Genomic DNA, 23,864 nt, shown 5'->3' on the forward strand with positions numbered 1-23,864 from the left:
AATTTTTCACATTATATTTTACTGATTCCACGTTGGAGGCCTAGGAATTGGTTTGTTGATGGTTTGTTTGGTTGTAATTGGTTGTTTGTTCGTGTTTTGTTGAACGTGACCCAAAAGCACCCGTATGCCCACGGCGTTGGTGATAAATCATCGCTAAGAACAGTCAGCAAACAGACTGCCTTCTTGCCAGCGGGTGTGAGAAATCGCATATACAGGTTTCCTCTCATTGATGAATCAATTGGACAGTTTAGCACACATCTGCGAAGTATTATATTTTTGCTCACGGAGCGTTTAACGCGAAAATAATTTGTATAATAGCAAGCTTTTTTATGATACCGCAATATCTGCGTACTGTATCAGTACTCTGAGTTTATGTGTGTCGGATAGATCTGAGTTTAAGAGCTCGGCACTGCTACCACATTCCGACTTAGACCTAATAAGACCGCCCCCCGACACGTTTTTCATGAAATGCTCACCTTTGTTCGTACGTACGGTGAATTCCATTACGGCGCACACTTTATCGTCACTGAGATAGCGTATACACATAGAAACATGGTCCGGACTTTCTGTAATGTGATAAATCAAACATAGAAAAGCCAGGTGTAATGGTTAGGGCACTCGTCACACTTTGCATCAATCCACACATTAAAGGGAAACTGAGACATCCATCCAAATGTAGCAATTGCTACAATGGAAACCCAACCGGGTTCCTCGAAAGAAAGCCTCGCAGTTGAAGAAAAATTCGTCCTGGTCCGGGACTCGAACCCGGGACCACCGCCTTTCCGGGGCAGCCGCTCTACCATCTGAGCTAACCAGGCGGCTAGCAGATGACAGGGCGAAGTCGAATTTGTCGACAACTCGAAGCAAAGGCAAGTGTATGACGTAATAGTTCAGCGGAAATCCGCTAGGTGGAGATAAGTAATTAAAGGCAAACTGAGACATCCACCCAAATGTAGCAATTGCTACAATGACAAGTGCTACAGGACGAATTTGTCTTCAACTGCGAGGCTTTCTTTCGAGGAACCCGATTGGGTTTCCATTGTAGCAATTGCTACATTTGGGTGGATGTCTCAGTTTCCCTTTAATTACTTATCTCCACCTAGCAGATTTCCGCTGAACTATTACGTCATCAATCCACACAGGATAAATGAAGGACAAGAGGCAGCTCAGGCTGAGTTACACAGTTTGTTTTACATAAGGCAACGGCACATTATATAAACGCCAGTGAACAGAAAATATTGCAATACGAAGTGAGGCCAGGAAGAGAAGAGTGAGCAAAACACAAAGTTGTCCTATGACTCGCTAACAGTGTCCTCGTGTGTCTGAGTCCTTATCGAGTGACTCATAGATAGCAATTACATCATTGAATTCAATTGTGGGTTATAACCTGCCTAAACCACGATCTGATTATGAGGCATGCCGTATTGGGGGACTCCGGAGACCACCTGTGGATCTTTAACGTGCCGCAAATGCACGGGACACGGGAATTGTTGCATTTCGCCCCCGTCGAAATGCGGCCATCGGGATCGGGATTTGATCCCGCAACCTCGTGCTTCGCAGCGCAACACTATTAGCAATCAAGTTATGAAACTGGAAGGAGTGCCTCACAATTCATCAATAGTAGTGCGGAAATGAATCGGGCCTGAAGTGGGAGCCATGTTGATGGTTGAGGTGATGGTAAGCCAAGCCATGGGTAGCACACGTTTCGAGCCGCATCCAGTAGGTGGCTCATATGGGGTGGCGTGTTCACTGCTGTCGCAAGGGTCTAGCTACCGGGACATCAGAGGCGTTTAAGGACCCCAATTCAAAGCCTCGAGCTAAATGCTTATTTGAATAATAACACGATAACACTAAATAACGTTCAAACTATTTAATTTATGGCACACATTTTCATCTACGCGTACAAATCGAAGCTCCTGAGTTTTCAAGGCATATCGGCTTAGAACAAATTATCAAGATGGCACCAGTTTCGAGATATGCGGGGTAAAACTTGCGAGAAGAAGGTGCTGTGGTTCCGCTTGCTTTTTTTTATGATAACGATATTTTATGCATTGAAGCACATCATTAACTGGAACACCAGTATACTTTGTTCGAAGCTTTGAAAATTATTATCTGGAAGCTTGTGTAGTTCTGAGAATTCATGTCAAGTCTAAATACGCCTTCCGATCTCACTTGCTATGATTGGTAGATTGACATGTGTGCCGTAAAGTATGTAATGGTTACATTGTGTAGTTATGTTCAATATTCGAATAAGTATTTTTATTTCTCGTAGAAGTAACAAACGCCCCTTACTGAAAGTCAGCTCAAGGCGTAGAAGTGTGCAATCTGCCACCGGTAAAAAAAAAATTGGGGCCGCATAAAAAATCGGGGCAGCTTCACACTAGTGGTGCGAAGTCTGAGCAAACAGCGATGCTATTTTTATAATCTGCTTCACTCTCTCTCAGCTCTCTCTTCCCCGCTCAGCGAAATAGTAGCATGTAAGGAGGTGGCGCATCGTTGCTAGGCGACGCCCGTGACGTCATCGCCAAGCGGAGGAGTTTTATGCGTGCTCCACCGGACTACTTCCAGCTTAAACAACTTCGCTGTTAAAACTCCCCATCCCGGCCGTGCGCAGACAACAGACAGGCACGCAAACATGTAAGAAACACTATATTTCGATGGTCCCAGGCAGTTACGGGACATTGGTGTTCCCTCGTTTCCAAGCAGAAAGATGAGTATAAAATGACGTATAACTTGTTCAAATATGACACATTATTGCTTCAATGCAGCGTTCTTGATCATACCACGTTTTCTAATCACCACGGGCAGGTTTATCAGGTTCCCTTGCTCGTTCTTGTGGCAGAAGGCATCGTCATCCGCACACGCGCACAAGACGACTACTGCGCATGCCTCAGCCCAAGAGCGCAAGGTATAAATACCAGAGCACTTTGTAATAAAGGCATTCCTTGTTCCTTCATGTCTGCGTGTTACATGGTGTCAGAAGTGGCGAACGCGGTTTAACACCGTCGTTCGTATTGACAGCGTAGCCCTCCACGTTGGAAACGCCCCAGCAGGAACCGTCGCGAAATCTTGACAAACATGGCGTCATCAATAATTTCGCCGCCGAAACCGCTGGACTCAAAGGACGACGCCTTTCATGGCTGGACCGTCTGGAAGAAAGACTTCGACCTGTACGCAACGGTAACGAAGCTGAAAGAACAACAAAGGAGGTTCAAGCGGCAAAGTTCATAATGGAAATCGCAGAAGAGGCAAGGCGATCTTTCTACACTTTCACGTTTGAGAATTACGACGACGAGCAGGACATCAAGATACCCACCGTAAAGTTCGAGGCGCACTTCAAGCCAACAACCAACCTGACATTCAATGAATTTCGCTTTGGCTCCAGGAATCAGCAAGAGGGTAAGTCGTTCAACGATTGGCTCACAGAGCTTCGGACGCTCGCACAACAATGCGAGTTTGGCGCACTAGAAGACCAAATGCTGCGCAGCAGAATTATTCTAGGAATCAATGACAAAGTTCTGCAGCCGAGACTCATTTTGTAAAATCCGTCTTACGCCAAAACTTTCGAAATCTGCCCTGCAAGCGAACAAGGCAAGGAACGTTTCAATGAAATACAGACGCATGTGCTACTAGAATAGATGTAGTGAAATCAAAAGCCAACACTTGCTTTAAGTGTGGCTTCGATAAAGGAAAAAGTGGAAATTGCCCCGCTCAGGGTAAGCAATGCCACAAATGCGGAGGCCGCAACCATTTCGCACGTGCATGTCAAAGGCCGTAGTCACGACAGCGCAACGAAGGACGAAATGTACAAGAAGTTCAGACAATGCATCATGAAGAACTGTTTCTTCAAACACTTGAAGTCAGTGCTGTAGATCGAATTGATCGTTGGTCTACGGGAGTTGTTATCGCAAGCGTGTATATAAAATGCAAGATTGACACCGGTGCGAACTGCTGTGTAATGCCTGAAGCGGTGTTAGGTCGCATAACATCCCAGCCTGCACAGCCATGCTCTGCTACACTGCGCACGTTTTTCGGTCACAAAGGAATTGCATCAAAAAAAGACTAAGCTGCCCATTAGCCACAAAGGACAGTGCACGGAAGCAGAATTTTTTATTGTCAAGCCGAACGTCCCCGTCACACTGAGTGGCTGCGTTGCTGAACGTCTGGGCCTGATAAGCCGCATAAGTTCAATTGATGCATCTGGTTGCAATACACCTCAAGGATTTGAGAATGTCTTTCAGGGCTTAGGAGAACTCAAGGGCGTGGCCTACCACATACAGCTGAAGCCCGGTGCTCAAGGTACCGTAAACCAGCAAGAAGAGTCGCTGTTACCCTTTAAGACCACGTGCAAGCTGAAATCCAAAGGATGGAAAATGACAGGGTCATCGCAAAGGTAACTGAGCCAACTTCTTGGTCAAGCCACATGGTAGTGGTGGTTAAAAAGGATAAAGTGCGAATATGCTTAGACCCGTCAGATTTGAATAAGGCTATCCTCAGGGAGCACTACCCCATGCCAACCTTAGAAGACGTAGTACCGCGTCTATCGGGAGCACAGTACTTTTCCACCTTGGACGCGTAATCGGGGTTCTGGCAGGTGAAGTTAGACGAGCCGAGCTCAAGAATATGTACTATGAGCACCCCGTATGGCAGATATATTTATTGTGCATGCCGTTCGGCATACCGTCGGCTCCAGAAGCTTTTCAACGAGCAATGCACGGAGTTGTAGAGGGTCTTGCTGGTGTAGCCGTTGTTATGGAAGACATTTTGGTTTGGGGAAACACTCGCGAGGAGCACGATAGCCATCTGTGCAAGTTGCTGACGCGTTGCAGAGAAAACAACTTGAAGCTTAACAGAAAAAAAGGCCCCTTTCATGCAGCCCCGAGTACGTTAAATGGGCCATGTACTCGCCAAAGAGGGACTCTCCTTGGACCCTGATAGACCAGAGGACATTCTACAAGTACCAACACCCCCAAAATCGTGAGGACCTTGAAATATTCCTCGGCATGGTCAACTTCGTGGCGCGCTTCATGCCCAATATATGTCCGCTGTTTCTGCTCCATTTCGAGGGCTTTTCAAGGAAGACATAGCGTGGAATTGGTCGGAACTGCAGGAAAATAATTTTCAACATCTCCGTGACGCTCTCATGCAAGCACCAGTTCTGGCATACTTTCGGCAGGACCAACCCGTGGTATTGTCGGTTGATGCTAGCTAGTACGGCGTGGGGGCCGTGCTCTTGCAAAACGGACAGCCGGTCGCTTACTCATCCCGTTCGCTAACCGCAGCACAACAGCGATACGCGCAAATTGAAAAGGAGGCCTTGGCAATCGTCCATACTTGTACAAAGTTTCAAGATTACATATTTGAACAGCCAGAAGTAATGGTACGATTCAGATCAGACCACTGGAATTTATATTCAAGAAGCCTTTGTGTGAATGCCCGTTACGCCTCCAACGCATGAGGCTAGTACTTCAAAGGTTTCCAATCACCGTTACGTATAAGCCAGGTAAAGAACTTCTCTTAGCTGATGTCCTCTCAAGTTTTCTAAGTAAAGTGCAACTGCAAGAAGAAACTGAGCAGTTTGAAGTCAATGCCGTTTCTTTTCTGCCTATTGCAGACGACCAGCAACGAAGTATCCGGGAGACAATCAAGGACGACGCACTTATGTCGCAGTTGCTTTGTTATACTAAAACAGACTTGACCGAGACAAGGCTGCAAGTACCGGATGTCCTGCGAGCCTTTTGGGCCTACCGCGATGAGCTACATACCGAGGACGGTCTGCTGCTTCGGAGCAACAAGTTAATCATCCCGCCAGCCAAGCGCCGGGAAGTCCTCCACTTACTACACGCAGCCCATGGAGGACAAGAGAAAATGAGGTCAAGGGCCCGACAGGTGATGTTCTGGCCTAGAATGAATTCGGACATTGCGTCACTTGCAAATTCTTGCCACGTATGCCAAAATACAAAAACAGAAACGCTAAGCTTCCAGTGCTAAGTCATCCGGTGCCCAGCTTACCTTGGCAGTCTGTTGGTATGGACTTGTTCTACTACGGGGGCAGTGAGTACTTGATTATAGTCGATTTTTACTCGTTCTTTTTCGAGATCAGACAGCTTCGCCATAAAACAGCGCAAGCAGTTATCCAAGCATGCATGGAAATTTTTGCAACATACGGGATCCCTGCCAACATCTTCAGTAATAACAGGCCCCCATTTAGCAGTACAAATTTCAGGTCGTTCATCTCTCATTTTCACGTCAACCACGTCACGTCCAGCCCCTACTATCCACGCGGAAATGGCATGGCAGAGCGTGCCGTTCAATAGGCAAAAAAGTTGCTCAAGAAATGTTCATTTGGAACCTTTGAATTTTGCAGCGCCATGCTGGAATGGCGAAATTCGCCGAGAGACGACCTTCTGCAGTCCCCATCATCAAGATTGATGGGTCGCCGCACCAGAACCAGGCTTCCAGTACTGGACCGTCATCTCAAGCCAAAGACTATACCCACCGAAACCGTTCGAAGCCATCTAGAAGGCATTAGGAGTAGGCAACAAAAGTACTACAAATCTGCTAGAGATCTTCCAGATCTTCACAGCGGGTCGGCAGTGTCAATGTATGACACCTTACAGAGAACCTGGGCTCCAGCAGTAGTTTTAGGCACGGCAGGCACGCCACAATCCTACAGACTCGGCAGCGGACATCTGCTTCGCACGAGAGAGCATATAAGAACTACAAAGGCAGAAATACAGGATCCACCTTTCCGAACGTAACCGCCAGGTGATACTTGAACTCAGGAGGTGACGCCTGAAGATGGGCTTCGTAGGAACACGTGCCAGCGCAGACAACCACAACGGCTTCCCCTGCCAGAACGCCGGACTTAATCACGTATTCCAAGCTTTTTTCCCCTGTTGAAGAGAAGATGTGGCAGAAGGCATCGTCATCCGCACACGCGCACAAGATGACTACTGCACATGCCTCAGCCCAAGAGCGCAAGGTATAAAGGCATTCCTTGTTCCCTCATGCCTGCGTGTTACAGTTCTCAAAATTTTATTTATCGTTGCCATTTGAATATCAGCCCTTGCGTATTATCCCGATGCGTGCCATTTTTGAGTACGAATATTTTCAATGTTTTACGCGCCTTCTTTTTATTGTACACACATCTATATTCACGCTTTCGGTGATTATGTTGCGCTTTGCAAACGCTGAAAATAATTGAGCGCCCATGATTGAACATGTTGTTGCCCAGCCAACATGTTTAAACAGCGGCTTATCAGTGGTTCTCATTCAGATGGTAAGTGAGTCGTTTGTAAGGTCCCTACGTGACCTGTGTAATCAGCCGAATATTTGAATTTTTCAGTTGCAGTTTATTTCAGTACCATCCATGGAGCTTAACGTTAACAATGTGTATGTGGTAACGAAAGTCGCTGATGAACAGATGAGATTCCTGTTCAGTACAGGAAAATAGCTTTTCAGTAGCAGCACGTGTGACAACAAGAACAAACAGCATTTTCATGTTATATAGACAAGCGCATAATTCTCAAATGACGGGAACTGTGGCTCCAGCGTTAACCACATCCAGCGTCCGAAATTCGATGAGCTCATCATCATCATCATCAGCAGCAGCAGCAGCAGCAGCAGCAGCAGCAGCAGCAGCAGCAGCAGCAGCAGCAGCAGCAGCAGCAGCAGCAGCAGCAGCCTATATTTATGTCCACTGCAGGAGGACGGCCTCTCCATGTGATCTCCACTTACCCCTGTCTTGCGCTAGCTGATTCCAACTTGCGCCTGCAAATTTCCTAACTTATCACCCCACCTAGTTTTCTGCCATCCTCGACTGCGCTTTCCTTCTTTTGGTATCCATTCTGTAACTCTAATGGACTACTGGTTATCCATCCTACGCATTACATGGCCTGCCCAGCATCATTTTTTCCTCTTAATGTCAGCTAGAATATCGGCTATTCCCGTTTGTCCTCTGATCCACACCGCTCTCTTCCTGTCTCTTAACGTTAGGCCCAGCATTTTATTGCGATAGCAATTATATGGACACTCAAAAGCAGATTTCTGCCGTCGCCGTCGCCGTCGCCGTGAGGTTCCGTATGACGTCATTTGGAGATGAAATCGTCGCCGCGCGCCGAACGCTGTATGTGCGAGTGAAAGGGCGCGAGGGGCGCGTCTTTCACGGGGAGTGAACGCACGGCGGAGAACAAACGCGCGTTCTGCGCCGTGCTCGCTTAAGGGCTGCAGAAGTAGGCGTCTCTTTTCTCCTTTACAATCACCATATATGTAGAGCAAACGCGCCTTCTTCGGACGCGCGAGAGGCCGTGGGGGAGGGGGAGGGAAGGGAGGCGACGTTTAGCTGCGGCACCAAGTGCCTATTTATATCAGAGGCTCCAGCAACAGTCACCAACGCCGCACGCATTTTGAGCTAACGCGGGCAAAACGCCGATGGCGTCGACAACAGTTCTGCGTGTTGCTACCAAAGCCGCTCACCTTACTTCGTATGACATTGCTGTGTTGCTATCGCATTCATTGCTTCGCCCTTAGGGCGAAACTGTGACATTTTTTTGTTCCATCGCTCTTTTTGCGGTTCTTAACTTGTTCTCGAGCTTCTTTGTTAACCTCCAAGTTTCTGCCCCATATGTTACCACCTGTAGAATGCAATGATTGTACACTTTTCTTTTCAGCGACAGTGGTCAGCTCCCAGTCAGGATGCCGTATGCCGTATGCACTCCTACCAAATTTTATTTTTCTGTAAATGTCTTTCTCATGATCAAGGTCCTCTGTGGATAATTGACCTAGAGAAACGTACTAATTTACAGACTCTAGAGGCTGACTGGCGATCCTGAATTCTTGTTCTCTTGCAGGCTATTGAACATAACCTTTGTCTTCTGCATGTTAATATTCAACCCCACTCTTACACTTTCTCGTTTAAGGTCCTCAATCAATTGCTGTAATTCATCCCCATTATTGCTTAATAGCACAATGTCATCTTCAAAGCGAAGGTTGTTGAGATATTCGCCGTTGATCCTCACTCATAAGCGTTCTCAGTCTAATAGTTTTAATACTTCTTCTAAGCATGCAGTCAACAGCATTGGAGACATTGTGTCTCCTTGCCTGACCCCTTTCTTGATAGGTATCTTTCTATTTTTTCTTGTGGAGAACCAAGGTTGCCCTCTGCACTCCTTGTAGATACCTGCCAAGTTATTCAAGTATGCCTCCTGTACTCCTTGATTACGCAATGCCTCTATGACTGCTGGTATCTCTACTGAATCAAATGCTTTTTCATAATCTACGAAACCAATATAGAGAGGTTGATTGTACTCCGCTGAATTCTCGATTACCTGATTGATGACATGGATATGATCCATCGCAGAATATTCCTTTCTGAAGCCAGCCTGTTCTCTTGGTTGGCTGAATGAAAGTGCTGCCCTGATTCTACTGGAAATTATCTTCGTGAATATTTTCTACAACAATGAAGAAGGCAAGCTAATGGGTTTATTATTCTTCAATTTTTTTAACGTCTCCCTTCTTATGGATGAGTATAATGTTGGTGTGGTGTTCTTCCAGCTTTCTGGTACACTTGAAGTCGTGAAGCACTGCATATAAAGGGCCGCAAACTTTTCAGGCACGATATCTCCTCCATCTTTGAATAAATCGACTGTTATTCCATCTTCTCCAGGAGCTTTTCCCCTGGTCATGTCTTTCAAACCCCTTCTAACTTCATCACTAAATTTAGAAGGAGCCTCTGTATCCTGTTCATCACTACTTCGAATGAAAGTAGATTGGCTGTTCTGGGGACTGTACAGGTCAGTATAGAATTCCTCCGCTGCTTTTACTTTGTCACCAAAATTGCTTATGATATAACCCTGCTTATCTTTCAGTGCACACATTTTGCCCTGTCCTATTCCAAGTTTTCTTCTCAGTGATTTCGTGCTGCGTCCATATTTTACTGCTTCCTCAATCTTCTGCACGTTATAATTTCGGATACCCCTTACTTTCTTCTTGTTGATCAGTTTCGATAGTTCAGCGAATTCTATCTGATCTCTCGTGTTTGACAGTTTTATGTTTTGCCGTTTTTTATTAGGTCCTCTGTTATTTGGAAGAGCTTACCTACTGGTTGTCTTGGTGCCTTACCTCCCACTTCAATTGCTGCTTCTGAGATCAACCTAGTTACGGTTTCATTCATTACCTCTATGTTGTGTTCATCTTCCTGTTATAAAGCTGCATATTTGTTGGCGAGCACGAGCCTGAATTGTTCTGATTTTACCCTTACTGCGTCTAGGTTGGCCTGTTTCTTCTGACTAATTTTATTCTTTATCTCTTCAAATTGAGAGAAATACTAGATCTCACTAACCTATGGTCACTGCACTTTACCCTTCCTAACACTTCTACACCCTGCATTATGCTGGGATCGGCAGAGAGTATGAAGTCTATTTCATTCCTTGTTTTTCCATTAGCGCTTTTCCAGGTTCACTTCCTGTTGCTGTGCTTCGGGAAGAAGGTATTGATTATTCGGAGCTTATTCCTTTCCGCAAATTCGACCAACATCTCTCCTCTAGTGTTTCTAGAATCGATGCCGTAGTTGCCAATTGCTTGCTCGCCACCCTGCTTTTCCCCCACTTTTGCATTGAAGTCGCCCATGACTACAGTATACTGAGTTTGTACCTTTCTCATTGCTAATTCAACATCTTCCTTTTGAGACTAGTTCTTGGATTCTTGAGATGAGTGATAGTTGATTGCAATGGTAAAAACCTTCGTTAGCTCGGCGCACCATAGTACCAACACTTGCGTACGCTGTTCACATAGAAAATTACACTACACGCACTACACAGTTGCCGGTGAGCGAGTCACTGCGGACTTTCCCTGATGAGGTTGCGGCGGTGTTGTACAGAACGGCATTCCAAGGAACGGCGTTCCTGGAACTAGTGCCTTTCGGGAGGAATAGAGGAACGCCACCGTTCCGTTAAGGGTCGGTGGAACAGTAACGGTAACGCGTTAGGCTTACGAAGGAACGGCAGAGGGAACGGCGTTCCTTCTGTACACGTTCCACGGCACTGAACCGACGCACGCACGTACGCAGCACATCATGCTGGGTGGATGGGCGACCGCGTGAGGCGCAAGGAACTACCGCTTGCCTGTCACGGGACTATGGTTAATTTTTTTCGTGAGTTCGTTATATTGGTGAGTTCAAACACGGGACTTTACTAAGTTGCGAATATGTATTCTGGATATTGTTACCCGCTCATACAGCAATATTGAATCAGCTTTCATTAAACACCTGTGAATTGTTCATTTCGATGCGGTTTGTTGTGCAAGAAGTTTAATTATATTGGTGCATGTGAGTAGCTTTCTATTTGAATATCTGTAGCGCCGCATCCTGACTCCGCATTTTAAGACCCAAATCGAAAGTGCTATATATGTTGCACTTGTAAAAAACGAGCACCAAAGTTACAGTTAGACATGTCTGGAACGTTATAGAAATTATAATTTTAGAAATTTGTCTAGTAGCGTTTCTTTGTATTCTTTTTATCCCCAGATATACTTCTGCCGGTGATGTTCAAATTCGTACAATATACGTTATTCGATGTTAGTTGTAAATAGCTTACTTTATTTGCTCTAGGGTTAACTTACACTATATTTTAATTAAGAAAATTTAGGGGCAGCTTCGCACTAAGTGCTGCGAAGACTGGGCAAACAGCGAAGCTTGTTGCCCTTCCCTAGCTTTAACTTACCTTTCCTTTGCTTAACTTGGTTTTGGCTTGGCTGGTTCTTAGCAAACTTAGCCGACCTCGAGTACGATACTCGGAGACGGCGCGCAGTCTTCTCAAGACCACTTTATAGTCCGACGTAGCGTTGAGGCGGGAGCGCGCTCGGCGTGTTGGCTCGGCACGGGGAGGCCACGCCAGCGAAAGCGCAGCACTCTATATATATAGTCCGGCGCGTGGCGTGGCCGGCATATGCGGTGTTCGTCGGCGTGCCCCGGCTGCAGCCGACCTCGAGATGCGACATGCTGCATTTCGCGCCGGCCGCGTCACTCAGAATCAACCGTACCCGCGTCTCGTCGAGCGAGGTGGCCTGATGGATACTGGTGGCAGCACGTACAGCGAGTTGGCAGTTTCGTATCATCCTGAAACTCCTAGTTTCGTTTAGAATGCGCATGCTTCTAGGCGGCGCACACGTTGGACTATAGAGGGGTCGGTTTTCGCGCCTTCCATATTCACCGCTGTTCGCCAGGCCAGCTTGCGTGACGAGACGCGGATGCGGTCCATTCAGGGTGACGAGGCCGGCGCGAAATGCAGCATGTCGCATCTCGACGCCGGCTGCAACCAGGCCCGCCAACGAATGCCGGATACGCCGATCGTGCCTCGCGCTGCGGCGAGGGTAGCCTGGGAGACGGTGGTAACCTTGGCAAACGATGACGTCACGTGTGTTGCCTAGCAATGCCTCGCACCAGCTGTGCGAGGCGTTGCTAGGCAACGCGTGGTGACGTCATCGCCAGGCGCAGTTTTTGTTCGCACTACGCCGCCTAACCACGAGCTTAAAGAGCTCCGCTGTTAATAAATAAAATGTAACGTCAATTTAACGACACGCTCCAATGTTCGAAGTGTAACTGCAGGGCGTTCTTTTCGCATTAAAGGAACTTGTAACGGGAACTCGCTTCAACAATTGGTAAGGAATGGGGAACGAGCGTTCGTTCGTGTTTTAGAGGAACGTGTACAACACTGGGTTGCGGTTACCCAGCGATATTGAAACAATAAAGCTCAAACTGCCACATCAGAGCAATATCTTGCGTTCATCCTTTCAGAGTCGAATATTATAAATGCCTACGTCGCACAGAATACAGCGCACAAAGGAGCGGTGTTACCACTCCGCTTGAAGCAACGGCGCTCGCCCTGCGGTGAAGGACAAATATTGAGAGGCCGCAGGAGCTCACGCTCAAAAATTCTTTTTGGCATTACACAACAACTAGTTTAAAGAATGGTGATAGACAATCATGAATTTCCTGGCTTGAGACTTCCTAAAATTTCAATTTTTTCTGCAATATATATTTTGTCCCATCCCGGACCATGAATAATTTTTCTTTAACTGCGAGGCTTTTTTTCCGAAAAAACCTCATAAATTTCGCTTGTAGCTTCGTGCCACAATTCGAGTGGATGCCAATTTTGTCCTTTCGAGAATTTTCGCACACCTTGTGGCCTTCCGCAGAACTGATTTGCCAAATTCAATGCCTCACTTTTCAATTTGCGGTGAAACATGAATCTGCACCATTTTGTGCTACATTGATTACATTTTGTATAGCTTCTTTTATTTTGAGCTTCAAAGTTGTTTAGTGTTTAGTTCCATTATTCATACCTAGAAAATGTTTTAAAAGAGAGACTTTGTAAAGTGAAAAAAATAACAAATAAGAAACTCACCTTTGACATCATGAACTATGCAATTGTATGAGGTACCTTCCTTGTTTCGTGCTTTCGTGAAATTCCAGACGAGATTTTGAGACTTCCTATGATACAGTAGAAACAAATACATGGGTATTTACTGTGTATATTTCCTATGCACTGCTCTCTACACTTACCATTTCCCTGCTTGGTAATACGATCGGTTGAGCGCAATATGCGTCTCATTCATGAACGTTTTCTGGTCGTTTAAGCATAGATAAGTGGCGTTCTGGGTGGAATAGTAGATCCATGTTTTATTTTCATTTTTTAAAAACTGTAAAATAATAAATAATTAGGAAAGCCCTTCACATTGATTAGGCTCGACGAGAAATTTGAATGCGACCTAATCACAATATTGCACTGTTGACGCCAAGAGAGTTGGCTATTTTAAATGTGGTTTTCTTTTGCAACTATTAGACGTTTTCTGTTTTGTTAATTACTTGAAAATGATGTATACTTTGCATGCAATAAACATTTTTCTAGGCAAACGGAATGTTTGAAGTAGCTCGCGTTGCACATTTGAATGCACGAACTATATAATTTCGTGCTTTAAAGCCCTAAATGAAGAAAACGGAATAACACGAATTTGCAAGAATCCTAATTAATATCAGGCAATGTTTTAGCTTTTATGCGCTGATATGTTACTTTTCCCGAACACTTTCTTTACCATCAATTTAGGCATTTCACGCAGTTCACCAATAAAATCAAGTTCACGGTCGCAATCATATTTATCTTTCCAGACACCGGCGAAACATTATGCGGCAAAAATGCGTGAACGCCTTGGAATCGTTGACCTATAAAACTTCCTGAAGCGCATAACAAGCTCGCATAGCACAAAATTTGCCCGCATATCATATGTTTGCCTCTCCATGCTAATAAAATCTGACGCAACCTTTTCTTCTCGAAGAACAGCATAAAACAATACAACGCTATAGGCATAACTGCTGGAATGTATTTTGTATTCCATTGTCCTTTATTATTGCACAACCTCTTAACCAATAAGCGAGCCAGGCAACATATTTCCGCATGTCGAAGGTATCGCTTCACTTTGACTATAATCATGCCATACTTTTTGGCACAAGTTTTAGTATAATCAGTTGCTGCACTATTTGTTGCGTGCGCCTGTACCATACCGACAAATTTTCATTCATTATGATTAACCATAATAATTTTTATAATATATGTTATATATGAGTGCACTAAGTAGTTTTAAGCATCGTATCCGGGTAGCGCTGTAGCATAAACCTTAATTGTAACCTCATGGCCCCTTGTAACATCACGCTCTAGGACACACATAAATATAAATTTAGAAACTTTTCCCGAATTTTCGTCGGCTCATGCGAAGAACCACACAGCTCCAAAAACGGTGTTCGTCTATTCTGTAAATTAATTTTACTATCAGCAGACGGAAATTTGAATAAGGGCTTGCTCTTAATGTTTACAAAATTGTTGTATCCTGTCGCAGCATAGAGCATTTGTCAGTTGCAGCCGAAGGGTGAATCACTGAACACGCTAAAAAGGCTAGAAAGTAATTTCTGACTTTCTAAGATACAGTAGAAATAGATGCATAGGTGTGTACTGTGTAGATTTCCTATGCTCTGTTCGCTACACTCACGCTCGAGCTGTTTGGGGGGGCGGGGGGGGGGCATAGAAACATTAGCCAGAGACCACACGTCGACACGACGCCGCACGGGAGGCAGCTTCTGTTGCTCAGCAAAAGCAGGAGGGGGGAGGGGGGAAGAGTTGAGCTGATGAAGAACACCCACGATCACTACAGTCCGTCCTCAGCAACGGGGCCGAGGCAGATACTCGCTATTCAGCCTCTTTCATTTAGAACTAGCCATCTCGCAAGACAGGCAAAAAACAGCTATTGGCCAAGGTCGGATTTCCTGGAGCATGCTCCCCATCGCTAGGAAGGCAGATATCCATCCATTCGCATGATCCCCTACCACCTTCTTAAGCGACAAGACATTATTTTGAGTGAGGTTTTGGTCAACTAATAAATAAACTACACATAGCGCAAGTGTAGCAATGTGCGAATCCTATGCGCGATTTGAACTAAATGTTACTCCAATAATTTTCTATTCATGGACGATTTCAATCCGGTGCCCGTCGCAGTATATATCGTGTTCTAAATTATTTATTTTATATTTTTTTTCACGGAAGAAACGGAACTTGGTTTTAGCAGGGTTAATTTTGAGGCTGTTAGAATGTGACCAAAGTACGAGCTTCTCAAGGAATTACATCTCGACGCTAGATCGTCTTCATCAGTTCCGGAAAGTAGGATAGTGCTATCATCGGTATATATAATAAATTATGAGCTTGCGTCAATACTGACAATATCGTTTATATATGCGTTAAACAAAAGAGGACCTAAATGCTGCCTTGGGGCACACCATATTTTATATGGAGGGAAGATGCATGGTAATTGCCAATGCACACACACTGAGTCCTGTTGGCTAAGTACGAACGGAATAGTTCGAGCTTCTTGCCAAGAACCCCATGGTCAGAGAATCTTAGTATAAGTTTTCGCGGGTTGTTCAAGAGCTACGATGACGTGCCGTTGCATCGCAGCACGATACCTAAGGGGTGCTGATACGGCTTTAGCCTTGTTAGCTTTGCCACCTACTAGAGAATAGATTCATCCTAAAGAAAACTAACGTCCTCTATACATATGCAGCCATGGTCTGTCTGCGCATAGTTCTTAGCATCAAATGGTGGCATATATTGTCGATTTCACCCTGAGACCTCAAGACATATACCAAGTCCTTAAAGCGAAGCTTCATGCCAGGTTCGAGGGACCTTTCCATACATACCTGGCCTCTAACGCCGAACGCGTTTAAAGAGCTTGTGACGCCACCTAAGGACGGCGCAGCGTAGAAGTAGTTTACGAGTTTACTCATTTAAAGGTACAGCTTCACACAACAATTACTAGAATGACCTGGGGCCTACAGCCTACGGAGGGGCAAGCAGCGCCATTCAGCCAGCATGGGAATGATGGTTAGTACACCGTTTGCCTGCAGTTCGTCCTTTTGGCTTTAACGGCTTTGTTAATTTGCAAAGTCATCAGTACAGTGTTATAGATAATGAAATAAACATTTATAAGTTTGTGCGACGATAGGATTCGATCACAGGGCCACTAATACACAATTGAAAGCATAACACCACGGACGCATGGGCCGATAAGTGGCTTAGAACATCCTTTCTCGTGGCCAAGCGACTGTGTTGAGGCGCATTACGCGTTTCGAGTTGACCACTTCGACAGGCGTTACCACCGCAATTAGGCGCGACTACGTGTTCGCAGTCTTGTCACCGTCTGCGTTTAGAGAAATATAGTCGGTCTGAACATTCGCATCATTAAGGCGCATAAAGCATAACAAACAGGCAAGCGTCTCTTACGTACTAATATTTATAGATCGGACAGCACACTTCACATACAGACACACATGGGCATAAGTCAATCACGCCAAGAATGCTTCGTCTTACATAGACGTCAGCTGGAGTACAGTTCTCTGTCTTTTAATTCTGGTGCGATGAAATGACAAAAAAAATGAATTAGAAAACCAAGGCGCCTCTTTTAGGCGACAAGAATTCCTTTAATGTCAATGGAAAAGACTGGATGTCTAAGTGCAAAACCGGATATTTGAGCATCTATAATGTGGACTACTTTTAAAGAGATCGCAGTGTTCTAGGAAACATAGAGTATTTGCTCAATTTAGAATACTGGAATATTTCAACCAAGAGATTGCAGTGAATATCGAGATATGTGCGGAACGTGGGGAAACAATATGGCAGAAATTATGGACATGCGAAATATACCATCGAAGTGAATTTTGGAGCAGTTCAACACTGATAAAAATGTGAGCGCGTCGTTGCTTCAAAGGACATTACAGAACATTAATTGCGCTTCAATTTATTTGTTTTGCACGAAGACCTGAAGCAATAAAAATTGGGGCACTGTCAGACTATGTCTAAAGAAATTTCGGACGCATAGATGAGTCGACAAGTTGATGATGTTTATGTTTTGAAATAAAGCTGACAGAATCCTTGCGGCTATAAAAGTCTACTGTCACCGTTGGTTAGTACCGAAAAAATACTAAAGGATGCAGTTAAAGTAACGGCGCCTGAAACAGGACAAATGACGAATCAACAATAATCAAGAAAAAGACGAATTGCTTTTATACATTGCAGTATTCTTGTAAAACACACTTGGCCAAAATGTATGGTTTACTAATAGCAATAAGAATACTACTTGTTTTTTTTTTCAATACAATTCAGGGGAAAATACCTGATGTAATGTTATCGTATACGTTTGGGCTGAACGTCTTTAACGTCGAACTGTTCTTAATGAATAACCAAAGGACAATGCCACTAGAAATGTTTCAATATAGGCTGACTTGCGCAGGCTGATAGCGGAATCTTAATGGGCCATTTTATATCTGAAGCTGCTCTGCGTCACCCATACTCAGATACATGTAATTTTCACTAATATGTATGAGAACGTTAGATAAACCTCAGAGAAAAGTAATTTACCTGTTTTATGTCAATTACTTCAGCACTGCACGATTTAAGGGGACCAAGTACTGCCACGAAAATTGCAAGGTATATCCAGCATGTTGTCCATGCCTGTTGCTATAGTCAGGCATTGAGAACAAGAGTTCGGCATTGTATGTTATATATCATCCTAAAGGAATACTACAATAAAGGAACAAAATTATGGACGTAAGGAGCCGGCTTTTTGTCATATCTGTTTTTGCGATTTGATGAAATGTTTACGAAGCACAATAGAATAGATTACGCCGACCAGATTGCCAGCCGATACTACACGTATATCGGCACCTGGCGAATGAAACACAAAGCGTGCGATAGTTCCTGAAACACGTTCAAACCCTACTTCGCAAGTCTCACAAAGCAAACAAGTGTGGAAATCTCAGCAAGAGGGCTTGGCAGTATTGTTCAAGCAAGGGCGAATATTTCGGGACGATGATTGTGAAAGTAGGTTTCTTCACAGTGTCATTAGTATATAGACAAAAAAAAAACGGCACAATGCATGCCAAGAAACCTATTGTATAGCTGTGAGCCCAGATTTTTCGTTTTTACTTTTACTAAGTTTCCGATATTACAGCGAAGCTGGTGGGGAAACTTAAAGTGCTGTTATTTTTTGTTTTTGAGTTTTACCAGGCTTCTGATTTTGCAGGGAAGCTGCTGGGAAGCTAGATGCGCTCATTAACATTACATGTATGCATTCATGGTTTCCCCTCCACAACTCCCCCCCCCCCCCTAAAAAAGACTATAGAACGGCGAAAGGTTGTCTTTCTGGAAGTATACGAAGTGATAAGTGTAATTTGCAGGCAAGCTTTTAAGGGCGGGGAATAATAAGAGGCTAAATAAAAATTACAAACGCCCCCCTTTCCAGCCTGTGTTGAGACGGTATACGAAATGGACACCAAATTTCCTCCCTCTCTCACAGGACCAAAAAAAAGCTATTTCACATTTACAGAAAGTTGGGGTCATGCTAGCGGGAAGTTTACGGAAACCTTAAAGTGCGTCGATTGATCAGACACTTTGAATATGCTTACTGAGTACTCGTTCTCTCACAACTTGTATGGTGCTTAGAAGGAGTGCAGTTGGTTTGCCTGGTCTCCTTCAAGAACTACGCGAGGCACTTCCTTTATAATTGTTGAAGTAGAAAAATGTTTGGAGTAATATAGAGTATCTGTGAATGTTAAATGTAGCCTTTGCAGACAATTACACAAGTGTTCCTGAGTGTCTTACGACCATTATTTGACATGATTTCCGAAGTTATTTCAAATTTAATGGAACCAGAGATCTCCTAAATGTCGGTTACGAGATAATTTTATTGTTACCAGTTTGAAACAAAACTTTTCAAAGCATTAGCTTCATTATTTCTTGCCTCGTTATTTTCATCTGCTATGTGAGATTCGCATTACGTTTCCCCGGTGTTCTTGGTTAACAGAATGAGGAGGTAGCTTCTATTTGGTTATATTATGGGACAGACTAGGGCAATATGGAGGCGAAGTTAAACTCTGGCAATGTGTAGGCAAAGTTCGGAGTGTTCGTGTTGATTTATTTTACCGTAACTTACCGTCTTGACAGTAAATTACATATTTCAGAGTTCCGATGAGTTATAATTCTACTTCAAGAATGGCGTAGAACTTAGCCGGCAATATTGCGAGAACTATAAAGGGCACCTAGATAAGTTTTAGTTAAATTAGGAAGAACATTATTGAAAAAGAGCATGTGAAATTGGAAGCTTGCTGTAAAGCTTCAGCCCTCGCAAAAGTTTATTTCCAACCTTTGCAAAGAAGTGGTGGAAAGCTATGTTAATTCATTTTACGCTGCATTCCAGTGCACCGATAAGATTCTACGTCACTCTTAACTTACATTTCACGGAGGCAGGGTATGTTATATGAAACGTGTGACGTGACTGGCATTTCTGGTATAATAAGGGGTTTTTCAAAAATTTAAGACACCCACGTTTTTTTTTCTATATTTCCTTGCGTTAAACGAGGTTGGCGTTGCATGTCCGAGGATTCCTCGATGAACATAATGAGGCAGTTCGCTTATAGTAGCTTAAAATTGGGAAGACGTACAGCTTATTTGTAAGCACAGCTGAAAGCGGGTCGAAGAATAACGGTGATTGCAAAAGACTTCTTGCCCTTCGTGTTGCTTCCTTTATGCAAAGCAACTTATGTTAAAGTATTGTTTATGAGCTTGCTGACCCAAATCTAAAGTTGAATGGAGGTTTGCATCAGAATTGCCGCGCGACTGGTAGCTCGAGGCACTTTGCGTGTATTCGCGGGCTTCTTTCACGCTCGGAAAAACACTTTTATGTAGCACGTACGGAGGAACAGAAAGCTGTATCGGTAGTTTTTCACGTCGCTCTACAATTTTCTCATTGACACTTTGATAATTAGGGCAGTACTTCTAGAGCTAATAATTATTTACAATTAGCTAATTAAATTTCAGCAACAAAAATTACCGGCGGCTACTCCACTGCACTGGAAACAATACGCACTAGGTTTGCTTCGCGTAACGCCGTTCCTCTTTTGTTAAATTAAAAATTAAATTGTGGGGTTTTGCGTGCCAAAACCACGATCTGATTATGAGGCACGCCGTAGTGGGGGACTCCGGAAATTTGGACCACCGGGGGTTCTTTAACGTGCACCACCTAAATCTAAGTAGACGGGTGTTTTCGCATTTCGCCCCCATCGAAATGCGGCCGCCGTGGCCGGGATTCGATCCCGCGACCTCGTGCTCAGCTGCCCAACACCATAGCCACTGATCAACCACGGAGGGTTCCTCTTTTGATAAATAAAGGGTCTTTTTGTGATATAAAGGGTCTTTTTTTCACCGCACCAAATATTTAAAAATTTTCTGCGGCAGTTAGCACAATTCTAACTCTTGATCTCGATCCCTCAATGTGGTGGCCTTTCCGTCTACGAGAAAACAAAAAGCGCAATTGAATAAATAGCAAAATTACGCTAATTACATTTTTATGTGTTATTCTACGGCAGATATTCCAATGAATGGATTGTAGACAGTGAGTGCTCAAAGCATTGCTACTTGGAACAAAATCTGAGGATTCCACTCCATTTTGAATTTCACTTCTCTTCGGTCGTCGTAATGGGGAGGCCGCATATAGTCTGGACTCCTGAGGAGGAGTGCGCCGATGCGAGAGAGCAATCGGCGCCGGCGGGCGCAAACGCGAATAGTCCACTGATCAAGGCAAATAATTACCACCGATCAAAGCAATAAATGTTTGTGTGTATCTTCCGTCATGATGGCCACCGATCAAGACAATAAATGTGTTCGCACCTTTGTTCAAACTTCGGTCATGTGTATGTCGTGAGCTAAACAGCTTCGCTGGTCATCCGCCTTCACAGAGTTGAATGCCTTACGATCTTTTATTACTTACTTTAAGGTATGATTTTTTAACGAATACAACCTGCCTCCCTAACGAATTGAATTATCACTGATGAGTTCTTGTCCAGTTTCCTGTAGTGAACGCGTTTATTTGACGTAGAAGCGGCTGTTAAAAACACCTAGGATGCTGGTCTTCACTGGCATATCTGTTGTCTAGGTAAATGAGCTCAGAGCCTAAGAAATTGCTCAAGTCTGCTGTCTTCCTTTAAACTGAGAACACATTCGAGTCAATATGATACTCTTTATTGAATATATTCGCACATATTTAAAAATACCCTAGACAAATTTTCGATATGAAGAGCGCAATGTGTACCATCCCCATTCCTCCTCAAGCACAATGATGCTCTAAGATGAGATGATGCCGATAGAAATGCGTACTTCGGTAATTTTTTTTCTTGCCGCGTGAGATGAGTGGTTATCATATAAGGTTGGTGTTTAAGACGCCAGGGAGTGGGAAAGGAGCGGTGGCAGCATCGCCAGGATGCGTTTACAACTGCTGCTACCCTATTAGAAGAGTGAATAGATATGTATGCGTGCGCTAGCTGTCGCTTGGTAGCAACATAAGATCATGAACAATCCTCCATTGGCTGTCGTATATTACTTGTCGCACGGGTCTGTGACGCCATAGACGGCGCATAAGAAAAGGAAGCAACGAAAGCTGCAGGAGAGAGCTGGCGGTGAAATGTTCTGAGATTCGTGGACTCCCCGCTGCGTGAAGCGGAATATTATTCAGCTCACTTGTTCACAGCAGCATTGTCTACAAATCGCGAACGTTTTGTAGCCGTGTATAAAAAGTCTTGCAGTGCACGTTTGACAAGGTCTCTGAAAGAGGCGTTACTTGGCCGCTGACATTTGAATTCGTGTGCACACGAGCAATAACGTTTTCCTTATTTTCACCAAATTTAACTTCGATGCCAGTTATTCGCAGCATATGGCAACAGAATTCGGGAAACGCACCTATAACACTTTGGGACGCTGTCAAAATATTTAAAATGGGGTATTTTTCATAATTCAACATGATTTTGACTGTTCCTGCACGTTACCCATAACAATCCTCTTAGTTTTGCCAAATATCCCTGATCTGAACTGAGCGAGTTTCGCTGTGTCATCCCATTTGTTATGCGCACTCACGCGGTCGTATGGCGAGAGCCAATTCTCAACGTCATGGTCATCGGTGCCGCTGAAAACAGGAGGATCTCGTTGGAGTAGTGCACCGCAGCAAACGAAAGGCGATGCCTGGGGTGGATCGGGCTGCGCGGCGTCCTGTGGCATGAAAGAAGCGGGAGGGAGCATCCGGCTGCAGAGTTTCGGGTCGGTAAAGGGCCCAGCGCCTTCACCAAATCTAAAGAGGCGTTCTAGTTTAATTAATGAAGCCCTCAGAGAATAGAGCACCGCAACGAGAGGTTACACAGTACAGACAAACCAGTCAGAAGGCCTCGAACAACTCATCGTCGTCGTCTTTCTCGAAGCAGTGCATACTGCTAGTTCTTCTTCAGTGCGCAATCTACGTAGTTGAGCTTACCTAGGTCACCAGAAAACTTAGTACGTGTCTCGTGGAATGCACAAAAAAATAAGGAATAATGCATTCAATTAGTATTTTCAATGCTGGTAGCTGAGCGCTGATACTTGAGCAAGTTTTTCCATGCATAATTTCCACGACGACCCCTGATTTCCAGCGAATCGCAACTCGGTTTCACGGCTAAATCTTCTAAGACACTGATAATCAATGTGGATAACCGCCCCATAGCGCTTTTTCACGCTCTTGAAATGTTGGCTGCGCATGACCCACAAACTGCCCCTTAATTATTACCTCGATATGTTAATTTCGTGACCCACGGAGTTCTTTCACTTCATTGAACAAGGTTGTCTACAATCGAAAGAAGTTGTTTCTCATTTATAAGGTGTAAAGTTGACTGAGGCGTCCATGTGCCATATATGAGCCTGTATATCAGACGAATAAACACTGTCGATCAGCTACTTTTACAAAGAAGACTCCACGAAAACACAAAATATCACTGTGCAAAAAACAACATATTCGATATTTCATTCAGTGTTCCTGTTAGCTTTTTATTTCGAAAATTTCTACTGGGTTCAATTAGGTGTTTCAATTATCCCACGAGTCCTGCTAAAAAAGATTGAGCATATATCATTATTTAGTGTCCCATTGAAAAAAAATCTATTAAACTTGAAATTTCTTTTTCTCAATAATACTTGCTGTCAATTGTACACAACGAAATATTTTTCTCACAAATGCTAACGATAACTGCCAGATTAACTTTATGAATACTTAAGTAGCCATTGTGAATGGATTGCTCAATATATACCTATTTCAAAACCCAGTATCCCGTGCCCAGTGCCATGCCGGATTACGAGCCCAGTGTTGCGCGCTGGATGCTGGGGCGATGGCAAGGCGCGGCATACTGGGAGGCGCTGGGCGTGTGGTACTGGTGGGAAATGCAGCTCTAGAATGAGAAATACGCGGTGTCTGGCTAG

At 44.3% G+C, this 23,864-nt stretch overlaps 2 protein-coding genes across 5 annotated transcripts in view; one reads left to right on the forward strand and one right to left on the reverse strand.

Annotated features, from left to right (window-relative positions):
- The window catches only part of LOC125946817 (uncharacterized), a 163,367-nt gene extending 145,328 nt beyond the window's left edge, over window positions 1-18,039 (reverse strand). For both annotated transcript variants that reach the window (XM_049670903.1, XM_049670902.1), the window contains exons 1-4: window positions 17,958-18,039; window positions 13,562-13,698; window positions 13,404-13,489; window positions 477-566 (exon numbers count right to left, since the gene is read on the reverse strand). In XM_049670903.1, the coding sequence (XP_049526860.1) occupies window positions 477-566; window positions 13,404-13,489; window positions 13,562-13,614 (229 nt within the window). In that variant the 5' untranslated portion in view covers window positions 13,615-13,698; window positions 17,958-18,039. The remainder of the gene's footprint in view (window positions 1-476; window positions 567-13,403; window positions 13,490-13,561; window positions 13,699-17,957) is intronic.
- Window positions 1-23,864, forward strand: part of LOC119458245 (uncharacterized) — a 162,165-nt gene that overhangs the window by 34,538 nt on the left and 103,763 nt on the right. The window lies entirely within an intron of this gene.

The sequence above is a fragment of the Dermacentor silvarum genome, chromosome 7, assembly GCF_013339745.2.
Source record: "Dermacentor silvarum isolate Dsil-2018 chromosome 7, BIME_Dsil_1.4, whole genome shotgun sequence".
NCBI lineage: Eukaryota > Metazoa > Arthropoda > Arachnida > Ixodida > Ixodidae > Dermacentor > Dermacentor silvarum.